Source organism: Etheostoma spectabile, chromosome 12 (genome assembly GCF_008692095.1).
Source record: "Etheostoma spectabile isolate EspeVRDwgs_2016 chromosome 12, UIUC_Espe_1.0, whole genome shotgun sequence".
NCBI lineage: Eukaryota > Metazoa > Chordata > Actinopteri > Perciformes > Percidae > Etheostoma > Etheostoma spectabile.
The window spans coordinates 33446340-33463675 of record NC_045744.1 but is presented as its reverse complement, the minus strand read 5'-3'; the positions used below and the strand labels follow the sequence as shown (position 1 = coordinate 33463675).

General features: G+C 40.5%; 1 protein-coding gene across 1 annotated transcript in view; it reads left to right on the top strand.

The window, feature by feature from the left end:
• LOC116699076 (contactin-associated protein-like 4) overlaps positions 1 to 17336 on the top strand; it is a 179952-nt gene that overhangs the window by 150474 nt on the left and 12142 nt on the right. The window contains exons 18-20 of the mRNA XM_032531468.1: positions 7110 to 7349; positions 11744 to 11968; positions 15574 to 15707. Coding sequence (XP_032387359.1) covers positions 7110 to 7349; positions 11744 to 11968; positions 15574 to 15707 — 599 coding nt within the window. The remainder of the gene's footprint in view (positions 1 to 7109; positions 7350 to 11743; positions 11969 to 15573; positions 15708 to 17336) is intronic.

Sequence of the window (17336 nt, the reverse complement as noted above, 5' to 3'; positions counted from 1 at the left end):
TCTTGTCTTCTGGAACTGGAGACTCTTTCTGTCGCTCCGTATCTGTCGGGCACTAGTTTCTACACATACTGGATTCTCTTGTCGCCCTCCAAAGCCCGTAATTGTTTGCCTCCTCCTGAAGTCTGCAGCTTGGTAGCAGAACTTCTAGCCAAATAGTTTTTGAATCCCTGCCGGCAGAAAAACTGTTTTTTGTCAAAAGTTCAAATCTGGCAGTACTGTATAAACTATGTGACAAGCCATTGTGTTTAGTCATCTTTGCCAGGAAGTTAATACTTTTACAGTAAACTTTATTAATAATGCAAGGAAGTCTCAATAGACTTTACAGAGACAGACATAACAATACAAGGTGTCTATTTTATTTTTTTAAACAAAGACCAGGGGCCTCATTTATTAAACTCTGTATATTCCAATCTGAAAGATTTGGTGCGCCAAAAAGTCTAAATTTTCATACTCAAAAACAACATTGTGATTTATAACACCATGCGACGCACACCTGTAGCGACTCTTCTTGTTATGAATATGGATGTGCGTTACCTTATGCAGCCGTTGCATGAGCCTCACGCTCCTGCCAAGGCCGTCCCATATTTGTCCTAATAAGGTCCATATAAATCAATCAGTCAATAAATATTCCAGCCTTGTAAAGGAGCCCTTGATGACCAATCATGGAAATAACATGACTAAGTGATTATGAGATCGAGGTGTTCTTGCTAAATCCTCGAGCTATGCTAAATCTGCCAAACTGTTGTTTGGTTGCACTAAACAGGCCATCTGGAACTGTAGGGCTATTTATTTATTGTCCCAATAGGTTAATTAAGCCCAATAAACTGGTAGTGGATTGGAGTCATATTGGCTTCATCTGGGTTATTAAGTGGTGCAGGTGTTTTGGATGCAAGCTGCTTGCACTCTGCATCCACATTACTTTGTCCATGTGATATTTCGTGTTACCATTAGAGGTCACTAAAACGCAGTCTACAAAGCCTTGGGAGCGTTACTCCTAATTTCCCCCGGTTGCAAAACATCTGCAGATTCGCTCTGGAACGGCAGCGGAGTCATTAGGTTGCCATTAAAGTCAATGTATGTATTTCCACAGACTGCGGAATGGCTGCGGAACGGCTGCGTCCCGACTCCTTCCCAGTTCCTAATTCATGGTGTCGAGTGAAACAAAACAAAACATCCGGTTAATTTTCAAAATAAGGTAGTCTGTCCTGACGGCGGATCGTATCTCCATGCACTACATCTTGAAAACCCAGCACAGAGTGGTTTCCTCTCTATTCCTCTGGATGGAAACAAACTGTTGTGGTTCTATTTGACGAATTTGCGAGATCTTGTTGGTCCTCGAGACTTCAGCTGTCAGTCATGTTCGACAACAAATCCGGACCTGGTGGGTGTTGATGGATGGCGGAGCAGGGAGCCGTCATGCAGCTGTTCTGCACCCGATGGAATTTAGGAGTTACACACTCTTCTTCATGCAACTTTTTCTCACATTACTCACAGTTTTATAAACAAGGCCCCTGGACTATGTAACACATCACCTGCGTATACAAGATATTGACTAAATGGGGAACCTCTTACAGTGCTGCTCATGAGTATAGAAACCCCTGCTAAAGTTGACTAAAAAGAGGAATAAAAAAAATCATCTTTTGAAAATTTTGCTTTTTACAATACTGAAAATACACTTTACAGAGTTAAACAACACACTAAAAAATTTACAACCCACCACATTAATCAAAATTCGGAAATGTATAGTCCTATCTGGTTAGTATTTTGTCACAAGATTAACTAAAATAATAAAAAAAATCAGTTTAATTATGTGTGCAGCCTCTGATATTTGGCTTTACAGACTCTCTGCCCTTGAAATCCCTGTGGCTGTGTCACACAAGCTGAACTGTTTGACTAATTTCCATTTACTTTTGATAAATATGGAAGACTACAGGTTGACAAATGTAGATACTGGGGATTCAGTTTAGTAGCAGTTAGTGCATGGTGTGATCGATTAGAGTGTTATCCCTGTCAGACTAATTGAAACTTCAGAAAAGAGGGTAAAAGTGTCTATTTTTCCACATTAATCTACCATTGGATGTGTATTGGTGCCTGCTAAGCCGAACTGGATATTTAAGGTGCTACATGTCTATTCTATAGGGCATCTATTGCCTCTTCATCTACGGTCTTACTGTATAAACTCTTGACGCATTCTCATGAACGGGTCAGTACAATATCATACCGAAAGGTATGCACATCAAAACATTGGCTGGTCACATGACTCCGAGTGGCAACGAGTTCCATGAAGCTGAGCAGCGGTTTGTGATCCCAGCTAAAGACCTCCATTGTATCAGTGGTTGTTGGCGGTTCAGTTACCCGAAAATAGGTGACTTAGCTGGGTACAGAGCACCGTGAGCTGCCATTCGTTCCAACGGACATTACGGTTAAATTTAGTCCACAAAATATGAGCGTTTTCCCACGATGAAAGTTAAGATTAGGCACCAAAACGACCAGTTAAGATTAGGAAAAAGATCCTGGATTGTTTTAACACACCTGCCCATCCTCCCTATGCAGCCAGCTGTGACAAATGGTCCATGCGAACAGGCTAGAACTCTGCATAGACTGAGATTTAACAAGCCTTAGGACTGTAGTAGCTCTGACCTCCTACAGAGTTCTACTCACTCGCAGAGGAAAATATTTATTCAGTTTCAAAGTGATAAACTGCTATTGGCTAAATGCTGCTTAGCACTATTGAATGTGAAAGTGCTGAGTCGATGGTTGCTGATCTGACAACGAACAATAACCATTTTTTTTATAATAAATAAAGCATGCATCAGGGAGCAGTAATATCTAGCGTAGTGTGTGATGTGATGTCTTGCAGTGAGGGTCTTTAAATAATCTGCACATCACACACACACACACATACACACACACACACACACATATGTATATATAAGTATGTGTGTACATGTCTTTATACTGTATATATACACAGCATATATAGGGCAGTGGTGACCTTGAGGTTAGAGAAGACCTTAGTTTAATCCCCAAATCAACAGGATAAAATTTGGGTGGGGAAAGTGAAAGAGCAGCGCTTGACCACCACTGAGGTGCCTTTGAGCAAGGCCCTTGACCCCAACCGCTCCAGTGGAGCTTCTCCAGGTATAAATGTTTGCAACTGTGTGAATGTGATCAGGGCGTTCCTGCCTCTCAGTGAATCTCCCCTGAATAAATGAAGGTTAAATAAAAATGTGTATGTGAATAGCTCTGCTTGTATGCAATCATAAGCCACAGTATTTCAGATTATGTACAAATTCTTTTTTGTGATCAAATAATTTTTATTTTTTATATTCAGAAAACATAGAATAGGAAACAGAATATTCACAAACAGTTACAAACAACACACTGGGACATAGGGACATTAGTTTTGTAAATTAAGATAGAGTGTTCTCTTACATAACTCATTTAACTGCATTAATGAGCCTTAATTATTCCTTGTACGGATTTAAACAGCAACAAATCCCATTGTTCCGATTAATAACCCGAGTTATTGCTTTGCATGGATTTATAAGCCATGATGATTGCTTTTCCACTTTCTTTATTGCCTGATATCTGTTTGGTGTAAAATATCCACACGCAGCAGTTTCATTCCAAGCGGCATTTAACATAACTTGTTGTATGGCCTGCTGTGGATAGATAAGCAGTAGTTTATTGATGCTCTGGCTGGTGTGTTGAGATGGGATTTTTGCATCCTGAGAGTGGTGTCATAAGACGCAAGATTTCCATTTAGTTTAAAAGAAAACCTACTGTAATTTGTCTGCTTTGGAGACAATGGTTGATTTCAACTCTGTCGGGTAATTTTCCTGACCTTGATTTTTGCAGGGGGGGTGGCACAAAGACATGGGAGGCTCATTGAAATGATGCAGCACAAAGAGAGTTTTTTGTATTTTAGTAAACAATTGTGTCTTACCCCCAAGTTCCACACAATGCGGAACGGCTGCGGATCGGCTCCACTGCGTGTCGGCTCCATGCTCCACCCCCGTCAACACGGAAAATTAACCTTTTATTTGTTTCTGTGCTCGACTTCTGGTCTCGCATCATCTGCCGTGTGCTGAATTGATGCGGAGTTCTCCGGCGTGTTTTACTGTCTTACTTAATGAGGAATTCTAAGTAACGAGAACAACACTGTCGGCTTGTCCATGATACAAGCCTTCTTTGAACATGCACCCCCCCCCCCTCCACGCAGTTACTAGTAGCCAAGGAGGACACAGAGGATTAAAGAAAAACGTGACCACTGATCAGAAGAGGTCATTATCTTCACTTAGAGTTGCCAGACGCCACAATCTTCTGAACATAGTCATACTGAGAAATATAGATCGAGTTGTGTGGAGTTGATAGTCTTATTAGCTTTGTAGCAACTCATTTAGCAATGGCTTAAATGTAATTCATTAATATCAAAAAGAACTTATTACACAGAATGGCCCATGTCAGAATAATATATATTCTATTATTTGAATATAATTATCATGTGCACAGCACTTTGAGGTTGCAGCCGGTAAAGGGGGAGCTAATTTTAATTACTTTATACACGGTTTGGTAGCTTGTCAAATTCCTCCCAGGATCAATCAATATGTTTCTTATCTTAACCTGTAATGATCATAATTTATTTGTTGATTATATTTTTCTATCATTAATGTTAATCTGCAAAGAAACTGAGGTTATCATATAAATGTAGTGCAGTAAAGCGTACAATCTACTGTACAAGTACTGTATAAAGTAGCAGAAAATTACCTCAAAATAGTTTGGTAAATTCACTTAGTTACTTTCACCACTGAAATTAAAATAGGTTTGTTTATTTTATGTTTGTATGCACCAAACAAAAGCAAATTCCTGGTAATTGCTACTTACGTAGCAACACATGTTTTCTGGTTCTGAAACCTCATCTGCTAATGCTCCAGTATCTCCGGAGTTCATTCTCTCCTTTCACACGTTGCTTTCTAAGCCTGCGAGTTGAGGTTATTTGTATTGTGAGCCGCGTACTTTGCCTTTGATGCTTGCTTTGATTTCCGTGTAATTCCCCTCGCTCTCATGTGCTCTCATACTGCATGAACAGCGTGTTCCCTCCCAGCATGAGCTCATGTAGAGCGGTCGTCTTGTTAGAGCCGAGGTTAAATATGAGGTTGAAATTCCTACTTGATATTGAAAGTCTCATCTGGTCAGAGGTAGAGTTTATCTGCATTCCAGGCTCTTTGATCTATGCTTTAATCTTTACTCCACAAATGTCTCATTACTTCTGAAATAAATCGTACCTTCCCAGACGTAGTTCCTGTAAACTATCTTCACTTGATGTTTTTGCAGCTGAATATATATGTTTGAAAACCTTCACTGGGCAAGCTATGTACAACAAAACATATATGGTATTGTTATACTAAAAAAAACTATACAAATACTTTTATAAGTTTTCAGACTTTGTAGGTTTTACTGTCATTGGCTGTATGCAGATTCTGAGTGTCTTTAGGCTTAGTATACATCCATTAACATTTCCATTTCTTTATGCTTGTTTTCTGGATGTAAAGTGTCTTTGGGTTCATGAAAGGTACTTAGGGCCCGGTGCAGTGCAAAGCCCGAAACAAGTGTCTTTGCTAGTCCAGCACCCACTGCGTTTAAATAGCAAATGCACCTGCACCCATCTGTGCGCCCATGGGCGTGCTGGTCTTACAGGGAGGTGTGTTCAGGTTCATTCTGGGTGAATTGCTATCTTGAGGCAGCGGGAAGTGATTGCGCCATTAACCAATAAAAACCTGGTCTAAAGTCAGTAACACAGCATTGTTATTTTAACAGTGCATTAGTAAAATGCTCCTAGGCTTATGTACATAGTGCACACTATGCTTGTTACACACACAGCTTAGCAGGACACAAACATGCAAAATCCTCCATCATAATAGCAATGCGCCAAACATGCCTGGCTTTTACATGGAATGGGACACTCTGTTTGGTTGATTGCATGTTATGCCCAGAACACACCTTACGATATGATTAATGAAGACACTAAGTACAACCCTTTTGAACCTTGACACTTTTTCCACCATCAAACATTTTTGAGTCCACACTTAATTATTCTAGCTGACTTCATTAAAGTACTCTCAATTCCCATTGTGTGATTTAGAAAAAATCACCCTTTCACTGATGCCTACCTATTTCACTGATTTACTGATGTGAAGCAGAGCCTAGGGATGTATTGGTGTGAGAAGCTGCTGCTGCTGCACAATAGGAAGTTGTCAGCTTTGAGCACCGAGAGCAATGTGCTGGCATGTCTGAACTCTGTGAACAATAACAATTTCAACCCGTGATCTTTGCAGAATTGACATGTTGTCAGGTTTGGACTCTTGCTGCTGCCATGACATCGCACTTTCCTCAGATTTGTAGCTATTCGGAAAAGAATCTGACAGATTGCAAGGGTGCAAGGAAAAGTACATCTGCGTTTCTGTTCCACACAGTGGCACAGAAGTATTTCTGCAAAGCAGCCAACCACCTACAATACAATTAGCCGGGAGCCAGGAGTCAAGAGCTAGAATGTACGATGGCAACAAAGGGCCACAACACCATTTTCGAAAAACAGCATTTCAGAAAACACAATGACATTTCCCAACCATTTCACAATCATACCATGAAAATGTTTTTTGTGTTTTGTGAAATGTTGTTGTGTTTTGTCCTTAAGCAACAAGAGCAATGCTATACAAACAGATGAAAAGACAGCTGTTCAAAGTTATGTCCCCGGTTCAGTTTTGCACCTACAGCTTGTTGCCTCATTGGCTTTACATCGTGTCATTTCATGCGAAGAGTTTTGACAGTTTGGAGCTTCTGGGGGAGCAGAGGCGACATGTGGATATGATGTACATGACAGGAGGAGGAGAAATATAAAACTAGAGAGAAAGATGAAATACAGACTTGGCAAAACAGAGAAAAGAGAGAAGGGTAGACACTGTGTTCTGTGATTTAGTCTGGGATTGCTAGCTTTGATTTCTACATGCTCTGATGCTGATTGCTTGTGATTTTATAACTATGATGGAAGTTTAAAATGCAGCATTTAAAAGAGAAATTAAAAAGTCATTCATTTTTTATGTTTTCAGGAGGCACAGCGTCCAGGCAGAAGGGATTTCGGGGATGTATTCGCTCCCTGCAGTTGAACGGCGTCACCCTGGACCTGGAGGAGAGGGCCAAGATCACGCCCGGGGTTCGAGCCGGCTGCCCGGGTCACTGCAGCAGCTATGGCTCGCTCTGCCAGAACCAGGGCCGCTGTGTGGAGAGAGCCAACGGCTTCCACTGTGACTGCGGCCTGTCAGCATACACCGGAGTCTTCTGCCATACAGGTACACACACACACACACGCACTGTAGAGGCGCAGGGAAGTTATACTGTCGTACTAGTATTCAATCTAAGTATTAATTTATTGAATGAATCAAATTTTAACATGTCTGTCAGTGGCTTGTAGATCTTTACTTTGTTAGTTAATTTCCTATCCTGGCCTGGGACACATTCATCCGGTTTGATAAAGGACTTATTGGACTTTAACTTATCATTGCACTTAAAAAAATGAGAGTAGCTGTCCTTAATTTAGGTCTTCCTGTACGTCTCATGTCCGGTTTTTCCTGGATCCACCGTGTGTGTGTGTGTGTGTGTGTGTGTGTGTGTGTGTGTGTGTGTGTGTGTGTCTGTCGCAGCGGGAACTCAGCAGCCCCGTTTGCTGCAGAGAGCTGACATGATTGAAACAACATCCACATCAGCAACTTCAGAGGGAAATATCGTTACAGCATACAGTATATTATTGTTAAAATGTATACCAGCTGGCGGGACGGTATTTTGCTCTACGTGTTGTTGGTAAACGTCAGATGTTCGAGTCACACACGTCTTGGTAAACAAGGAAATGAATATGGCCACATACCTGTTCTCACTCCTGCTTGGTCATTGGCTCTCAGAGTCACATAGTGGTACAGAGTCTGGCATGTGGGACCGCTGGGATTGATTTAAAGGTACACACCGACTTATTGGGACTTTAGCTTATTCACCTTGTCCCACAGAGTTAGACAAGTTGATACATACCCTTCTCATCTTTGTGCGTGCTGTAACTCTGTCTGACACCCCCAGCATTAGCTTAGCCTAGCAAAGATCCTGCAGGTAACTGGTTCCAAGTAGCTACTGCTCCCAATAAGTGAATAAATAATGCCAACATCTTCCTATTTACATGTTGGGATTTGTATAGTCACAGGGTGTACAAATAACAAGGTCACATGAGACACAGCCATATTCTAACCGCATACCAACTGGGAACTATATTCTCAGAAAGGCAAAGCACTGCTTCTTGGGCGGAGTGATTAGCGCAACATCAAAAAGCACAGTTACTTCCGTCAACAAAACCAATGTGAGTAGCTAGCTCGTAGCGAACAATATTTGTGATCACGGCTGACTTTGAGGAATTGTCAGAGGATTTTTACTTGGGATTAAACCAAGATAAAGAAAATATCTTTTTTAACCAGAATACACAAACGAGGAGTTACAAATTTTGGAAGCTGAAAGACAAAATGGCGAAAAGACTGAGGATGAGGGGAGAATCAGAATGAACACGGACTGGTGGTGTATATGTGGAATCCAATTAATTAACAAGGTAAAGGCTACAGTCATGAGAGTTAACTAACATTGCAACCACCTTTTATTCTGGGGTGAAAAAGCGTATTTGTGACAACACAGTAACATTACAGGGGATAAATGTAGCCCGAGAACAACTGCAATAGTATTGACCACCCTATTCATGTAATAGTGTTACTAACGTTACCACAGTTACAGAAGTTAATCCTCTGAAAACATAACAGAACACTTACCCTAGCTGCAGGGGATCCACTTTGTCCGGTCTGTATTATTGATGGGATGGCCGTATCCTTCAGCACACGTTTCATGGTCCGTGTGGCTAATTCCATTTTTTCATAATAATAATCCTCATGTGAAATTTTCTGAACAAACACAATGGTTTTTGAAGGTGGCTAAAGGTGTATTTGGATCCACATCCAGAGCAAGTAGCCATAGATTCAGCCGGTCAGAGTTTTTGGTTGGAATCCTATGAAACATAATGGTATTATCTGGTCTCCCCTGTTAATTGTTGCAGTAAACGCCTATGATTGTAGACTATGCTTTTAGGATCTATTAATTGTTGACTCTATTACTCCAACTCTGACAAAAACTCCAGGCAATCCCACTGCTTCGTGATCGGACTTCTCAGGTGCGGCAAGCAAATCACTCCGCCCAAGTAGCAGAAGTAGCACTTGCAAGCTGGGTAACGGAGTTTGCATTCCAGGGGAAACCCAAAGACATCCAATCAGGAATGTTTCAATCCAAAACACAGTCTTTTCCCTAAACTTAATTGTCATCGCCTCATGATACTATCGGCTGAACTCAACTGCCACGGGTCGGAGCCGGACCCGCGGCCACTGTGTTGAGGCGCAAACCCCTATACATGGCTGCGCGCCCTACCAGGTGAGCTACCCAGGCACCCATCACACAGTTACCTTTTGTCAGCTGAATTCAACTACAAACTGTCACTGATAGGACCGGCAGCTCACTGAGCTCTTTAGCCGGCGTCCCTTGACCAGCCAGCGGTCGCCTAATTTCGTAGGACATCATACAAATTGTTGTGCATACATTGTCTTATAATATCATATGGACCTTTTTATGAGAATGGGTTGATCTCCGTCTTAAGAATGAGGCACAGAAGGCACATTTCAGTTGCTTTGATGCATTTGTGTGAAATACTGCATGGATATGGCTGTGCTTAAAGTTGTCAGGAAACGGCACTAAACACTGTTTTATATAATTAATTAGCTAAAACAACCCTGAGCAATTTACTTTGTATTATGATATTGAAACCGTGAACAGGGAAACAGTTGTTCTCTTCCTGGTAATATTGATCAACTATTCTACTGAAGGAAAAACAAAAGAGATGCTGCAGAGTGAAATAAATGGTGTCCATGCAGGATGAAAAGTCAAATGGATTCCACTTCCAAGAAATCTATCAATAAAACAAAAGTAATAAACAACACTGTAAGACTTTGTTGCCATTAGGGCTGTGAATCACAGCAGCCTTTTAAATCGTGCTGGGTTTCAGATCTCGTCCTGCAAATATTATGTATAGAGATACAAGAGTTTCATTCCTACCCTCACCTATGGTCATGAAGGCTAGGTCCGGAAGAACGAGATTCAGGGTACAAGCAGCCAAAATGGGTGTCCTCAGGAGGGTGGCTGGCGTCTCCCTTAGGGGAGGGATTATGTCTCCAACCTGGCCTGGGAACGCCTCGGGATCCCCCAGTCGGAGCTGGTTTATGTGGCTTTTGTGGCTAAGTAAGCAGTAGTGCTTATCTTTTCAGACGCACTAAAATGTAATTTTCATCGTTGCTTCCTGAGAGCCTCCTTGCTATTGAAGACGCATGGTAACCATGGTAATCCCTGCCGACCTCCGTTCCAGCAGCATCGCCAGAAAACGCTTACATTGCTGAAGTAATTTAAATATGCAAAAATGCAAATTGGAAAAGAGCGTTGTTGTCATTACGGAGCTCCTTGGTTGCTTATTATGAATGTTATTGTTACTACCGCATTGCACTGTGGGATATTTATGCAGGTGTAGTGTTCAGTATTGCATATTGTAATATTTTACCGGACATAGTATGCCATTTACATGCTATTGGTTTTATTCTAAGGTTACGAACATGCTAAAAAATCTCTTTTAGCTTCTAAATAGCATGTTAGCAATACATTTGGGATACAGTGAAGTTCCATTTGGAGCTGGTTTTGGTAATGTTTGTTTGGGCTTTGAAAGGGTTGTAAATAAGAGTCAAATTATCAGTCATTGGTAAAAATGTAGGAAAAAATTGACATCCTGCACATTGCGGTTGCTGCAGCGTCACTATTTATTTAACAAAAATAATTTTTGGGTCCCTCTGGACTCTTTATCAAGAGTATTTCCATCCATGAACACAACAATGATTTATTATACATCATGCTTCTTCCATTCTGTGTCCCCAGGTGTGGGACAATTGACAGGCACTAATCGATGGCAGTGTCTCTTAGTAAACTCATGTGACATTTGTGCAAAATAGACATCCATCTCAATGGTAAGAGGCATCGGGGAATACACGTGACTAGGTGGAGGGATTATATCTCCAACCTGGCCTGGGAACGCCTCGGGATCCCCTAGTCGGAGCTGGTTAATGTGGCTCGGGAAAGGGAAATTTGGGGTCCCCTGTTGGAGTTGCTGCCCCCGCGACCCGATACCGGATAAGCGGATGAAGATGGATGGATGGATCCATCCCAGAAATATTGCTTTGCTTTGTTCATGGTTGGAAATAGGATTGGAGCAGGATTTCAGTCAAAATGAAAGCATTATAATGCTGTTGACTGGAATATCTTTGAGTTTTGTTCCTTGAAAACAATGTTGGCACACTCGCAAACACTGTGTTTCTATACATGTTGCAAAATCCGCTTACATTTTTTCCTTTCCATTTCTATTATTGCCAGATAAAAGCCTGTACTGTGACCTGGTTGGCTCAGTCGGTAGAGCAGGCACACTTACTGTATACATAGAAGTTTCTGCCTTAACGCAGAGGTCCACGGTTGGAGTCCAACCTGTGATGATTTCTTGCATGTCTTCCCCCTCTCTCACCTAGCTGTCCCGTCCAAAAGTGAGATAAAAGTCTGTACTGTAACATCACTCTTTCTACAGAGGTGTCGGCCAGCTTTAAGTCGGAGACGTCCGTCAGCTACACCTTCAAAGAGCCGTACGAGTTGAGCAGGAACAGCAGCTCTCTGCCGTCCTCCATCTACTCCGACATGACGCTGAGAGGAGAGAATGTCTCGCTGAGCTTCAGGACCAACCAGAGTCCGGCTCTGCTGCTCTACGTCAGCTCCTACTACAGAGAGTACCTGGCCCTGCTAGTCAACAAGCATGGTGAGGAGGCTTTTATTTTGAAGGAGTTTTTTTGGGGGGCTGGAGCATGAAGTAGGGTGTCTCATTTTATTTTTAAAATGCCTCATCTACATTGAATTCTCTTTCCTACAAGATCAGGTGTATCACTTTATATAAGCCTAAACACCTCTCCTCTCTCATTCCCTTTCCACATCCCGTTTTCCCCCTCTCCAAATCCTTCAAACTTGAGATTGAACGCCCTCTATCATTTATGAGAAGCTTCCCATAAGCTTTTTTTCCAAATGTTTGACTCCTTCTCCCCTACCGTCTACTCTTCACCCCTTTTTGGTTAAATTCCTACTCCCCCTTCTTCATGAATTTTGCTCATATTTTCAAACCTAAAAGGAAAAGTCTTGTCAAGACATTTTCTTTCCGCCTCTCTTCATCTTCCTCCCTCAACTTTTTGTAATTACTTTTTCCCTATTCGCAGCCCCCCTCCCCAGCTTCTCATCTTACTTCTGTTTTTTTTCTTCATTTTATTGCCATTTTTTAATTATTCATTCTAATATACAATTTAATCTAGTCACTGTGGCTGGAATATTATAATAGGTATTCTTAATTAGAGCTGTAACATTTCCCAATTTTTCCGTACAATTTATTGTCTCAGAATTTATCATTTGGAACATAATTGTCTCTTTTAAGTTTTGAATGAATCCCAGGATGCATCTTTTGGTCACATCACTCACTATATACAGTATGTGACCCAGATAATGTAGTAACAACTCATTATTAGCTTATAACATTGTATTTTTTTCTTGCATTAACATTACATTGACAGTAGGACATGTATCCGCATCAATAACAACAAAGCACCAATGATCACTTATGTAATTCCAATTTGGCATATCCAAACAAAATCAACAATTACAAGCAACAGTCATACCCCTTAAGACCAATGTTAGCAACGATCACACAAAGAAACGGCGATTACGTACAAAAAATTGCGATGGAACACTTCTTTAATTATTATTACAGGCCTACCCACAACAGTCAGATGATTAGATTAGATTAGATTCAACTTTATTGTCATTACACAGGTACAGGTACAATAGCAGTAAGTGCAGGATATACAATGGTTCCATAAGTGCAGGACATGGATATGTACTGAATAAATATAGAAATGAATACTATTATAAATAGAATTTTACGGATAGATTTGTCCTATGAATATAATATATAGATAAGTAGTATTATGAACAAAATTTATAGCTAGATATGTACTGAATATACAGGTGGGTATTAGAAAAATAGAATTTTTACAGATATGTACAATGAACATAATATACAGATGGTTGCTAAAATAACAGAGTTTACAGGTGAATATGTACTATGAATATATATACAGATGGCTATTACTACATTGTTAGATGTCTGAAGTTATTAACATCATTATGACCTTTCTCATACAATAAACACATTACACCCTGATAAAAGGATTCCCCCATACAGCCGTTGTTCAGACCTTTATACACAGAGGAAAAGGAGTCTTAAGATCACATCACTATATGTCAATCAGGTAAGACTTCATTTAAGATTGAAAATAAGTTTTATGAACATGGTGCACAATAGGTTGATATGTTGGAGCTCCATCAGCGATTAGGCTCCATCCATTCAGCTGATGACAATGCAGCTGATTAGGTTGAGAGAGAGAGAGAGAGAGAGAGAGAGAGAGAGAGAGAGAGAGAGAGAGAGAGAGAGAGAGAGAGAGAGAGAGAGAGAGAGATATGAAGACATAGTAGTCTTCCTGAATGAACTTACACTGATTAACCTCGGTAGGCGGCCGTCTGGACCTGGACTTTTACCCAGTTGTTGGATGTCCTGCAGTACTTTTCTTCTCTGATGTTACCCACAAATTCTGACATGTTCAGAGAGCCGTATGAGGGAATGTCATCTCACCTGTCCTCCCCTCCTCCTCTCACTCCTGTCATTTTACCCTGATATCATCCTCCCCTCCTGTCCTTCTTCCTCCCCCCCCTCCTTCTCCTCCTCCTCCTCCTCCTCCGCTGTACACTGCAGCTTTACCAGATCAGTGTCAGATCTTTCCTCTCCCTGGAGCCTCTGCTGCCTTTTAATCCGTCCAGCTGGGCCGGCTATTGTGTTTTTTGTCTAAGGCTGTAGAAAATGTGTTCACTGGTCTCATCACTGATGAGTGATGCTGGGGGAATAAAAGTTTGGTGGTAGGTTAGTGTTCTGCTGAATAAAACAGCAGAAAACTTGCTTGCGTTTTATTAATTTTTGAGAGAAATAGGAGTAGGAGGCACTCTGAATTTCAAATTACATTTTCATCATCCAGGAGTCACAGTATTGGCACTTTGCTGCCAGATTAAATGTAAATGGATTCTTTCTGGTGTTAATGACTCAGAGAAGGAGGATGGACAGCAAGGGCATTAAAGGTTTTTACGCTGATAGTCTTCAGTCTCAGAGTCTTCAGGTACATGCACTTAAACTGAAGTGTCTAATTAAATTCCTGAGAGCTTTCTCTTGTTCAGTTCATTTTATTCTTATTTATTTTCCCACTCTGCTGCAGTTAAACCTTCTCCGCCCAAACACAAAAATTCCTCATCAATCACTTGGCCTGCTTTCAAGAATATGTACTGTATAAAATAATTTCATCCCAGATTCATGGCAGTTCGTGAAATGGTCACGTCATTTAAGCTAATTTGATTTGTGTACACGGACACGTTTATCTCGTTTTTTTCGTAATGGTCAGCCCGTTTTTTAAACTAATGCATTTCAATGGGAAGCATCTTTTGTGATCACAGCACAATTCTCAATGAAAAGATGACGTAGCATTAGGAGAGACTATGTTAGCGAGTAGTATAAAAGCCCAAAAATCTGCGTAGGGAGGGTGGTCGGGGGGTGGATGCATAGGACTTTCACCCCAGAGACCGGGGAACATGTCTCGCAAGTCACTAAATCCATCCCTTGCTTTCTTCTTTTCCTAAACCCAAGCCATCCCGCTGTATACAGCTATGCAATTGTTGGTATTCTAGAAAACATACTGACCATTACAAAAAAAACAGATAAAAGTGTTAGTGTACACGAATCAAATAGATTAAATTACGTGACTATTTCACGAACTGCCGTAAAACTGTGTTGTTTATTATCAGACACAATCCAAATGTTGATGAAATGTTCTCAATATGATTATTTACTATACTTGAAAAGTGTAAAACTTCTTAATATGAATGCATTTTAAGTCTGATGCATGATTTGTTATACTTGTCAATTATCTTAAAAGCCTAAAGACATCAGGGCTTTCTTTTAATCTACTTGGAATCCTGCAAATATCAGGGAAATTAATAGGAATTGGAGTTGTTTCATTGGTAGGGAATTACAGTAACTTCTAATCCTCTTAATATGGAAAGCTTTATTGAATCAGAAAGTCATCATTCACATTCATCATCGAAGTGAAAAATACACACTTTAAAAAAAAAGATTAGACAAGAAGACCTGGATGGTGTAATTAATGGAAAAAGTTTAAATTGGAAAAAACTGTGTGTGTGTGTGTGTGTGTGTGTGTGTGTGTGTGTGTGTGTGTGTGTGTGTGTGTGTGTGTGTGTGTGTGTGTGTGTGTGTGTGAGAAGATAAACTGGAGGTGAGATACAAGCTGGACAGCAGCAGAGACGCTCAAGTGTTGAGGAGCAGAGTGAAGAGCCTGGCCAATGGACAACTACACACTGTTACCATCAGGAGACTCACGGACTCTGTGTCTGTGCAGGTACCACACACACACACACACACACACACACACACACACACACACACACACACACACACACACACACCACACACACATTTGAGACAGAATATGAAAAAGATTTTTAAGAGCAGAGTTAGACTTGTTAAAACCGTTAGATTAGAGGGATTAGAGCCTGCAAAAAAGAATACAGTAGTGAATCTACATTTTAGCGATCAATGAGGCTTTTCTCACTGTCGGCGGTCTCAAACTGAGCAGAGCTTAATTTCAGTTGAAATTGAAGGTTTGTTCTGTTAGACTTCTTCTTTCAAAATGTGTGTGACTTTCTTTAAGCACCAGAAAAAGACAAGCAGCAATATTGTGTGCATCATTTAAAAAGAAAACAAAGAAAAATATTTTAATTGGTATAGGATATGCTTTTAACTTACCATAACCGAGACTAGAATTATGCAAGTGTATTTGGTAGATCTCCATGTGAACACTTAAACATACTTTATAATGCCCAGTACCCTAAGGCATGTGCTAAAATGCTGTTGCCGCCAATTTTCTTCCTCCATCCATTTACAGCCTTTTCCTCTTGGGGAAACAGGGACAGTAGCTCTTATTAGAAAAAAAGTGTGCTATTTATGTCACAATTTGACCAATTTCCCAAAACATTGACAGTTTTGAGCACATGGCATTACTAATTATTTGTTTTCCCACTTTGAGATGACACATTGCCTGGTTTAACTCAAGGTAATATACATTAAAGCTAATGTTGTCTTTCCCTCATCATGATAAAAACACTTTTGTTGTCCATAAATCAAGGTTTTGTTGCTTTTCCAAAAAAAAAGTATTACATTTTAGTTTTTTTTTTTTACAAAGGTTTTGACGCTTACTTCCAGTCGCCTTGTTCGACATCCCATATTTTTGATCTTGAACTTGGATATGGGTCAAATTTGACCCCAGGACAACATGAAGGTTGATAAATGTCCGTCACATTCAAGCCATTGCCAAATGACTGGCAACAAAGCTAATTAAGACTATCAGCCCCACACAACTCTGTATTTGTCAGTATGACTAAACTCGAGTTAACATAATTACCTCTTCTGAAGAGTCCATCGTGTTTTTTTAATCCCACGTGTCCTCCTTGGCTACTAGCATCTGCGTCAATAAGGGGGTTTGGGTGCGTGGTCACAGAAGGCTTGCATCATGTGGACGCGTCAACAGTTTTGTTGTCATTACAACAGAAATTACGCATTATAGCTTTAAAATATTAGAATACTGGAACTAATGATCTACCAGAGACAGAATTTCTTTTTGGTTACTATAATGATTATACTCTTTTGTGTTGTTCAGTTGTAAAGTACCTTGCAGTTTCATAACTCAGTGATCCATGGTTTGCACTTCTGTCCCCTGAGACATGATAGTTAGAGCGTTGGGATCTCAACTCATTTGACAACATGTTGGATCACAATAGTTTGTGTTTTTGGATCATTTGCACCAGTCAAAAGCATAATAACGCCCCAGTGATGACAGCAGAGCTAACTACACATTAGAAGAGCTTACGATGAAATATGAAGCGTCTTTATCGTATCTGGATCCACTGAACTTCTTATCTTGTTAACAGCCCCAGATGATATATGAGGTTAATTTCCTCCAACCAGCAGC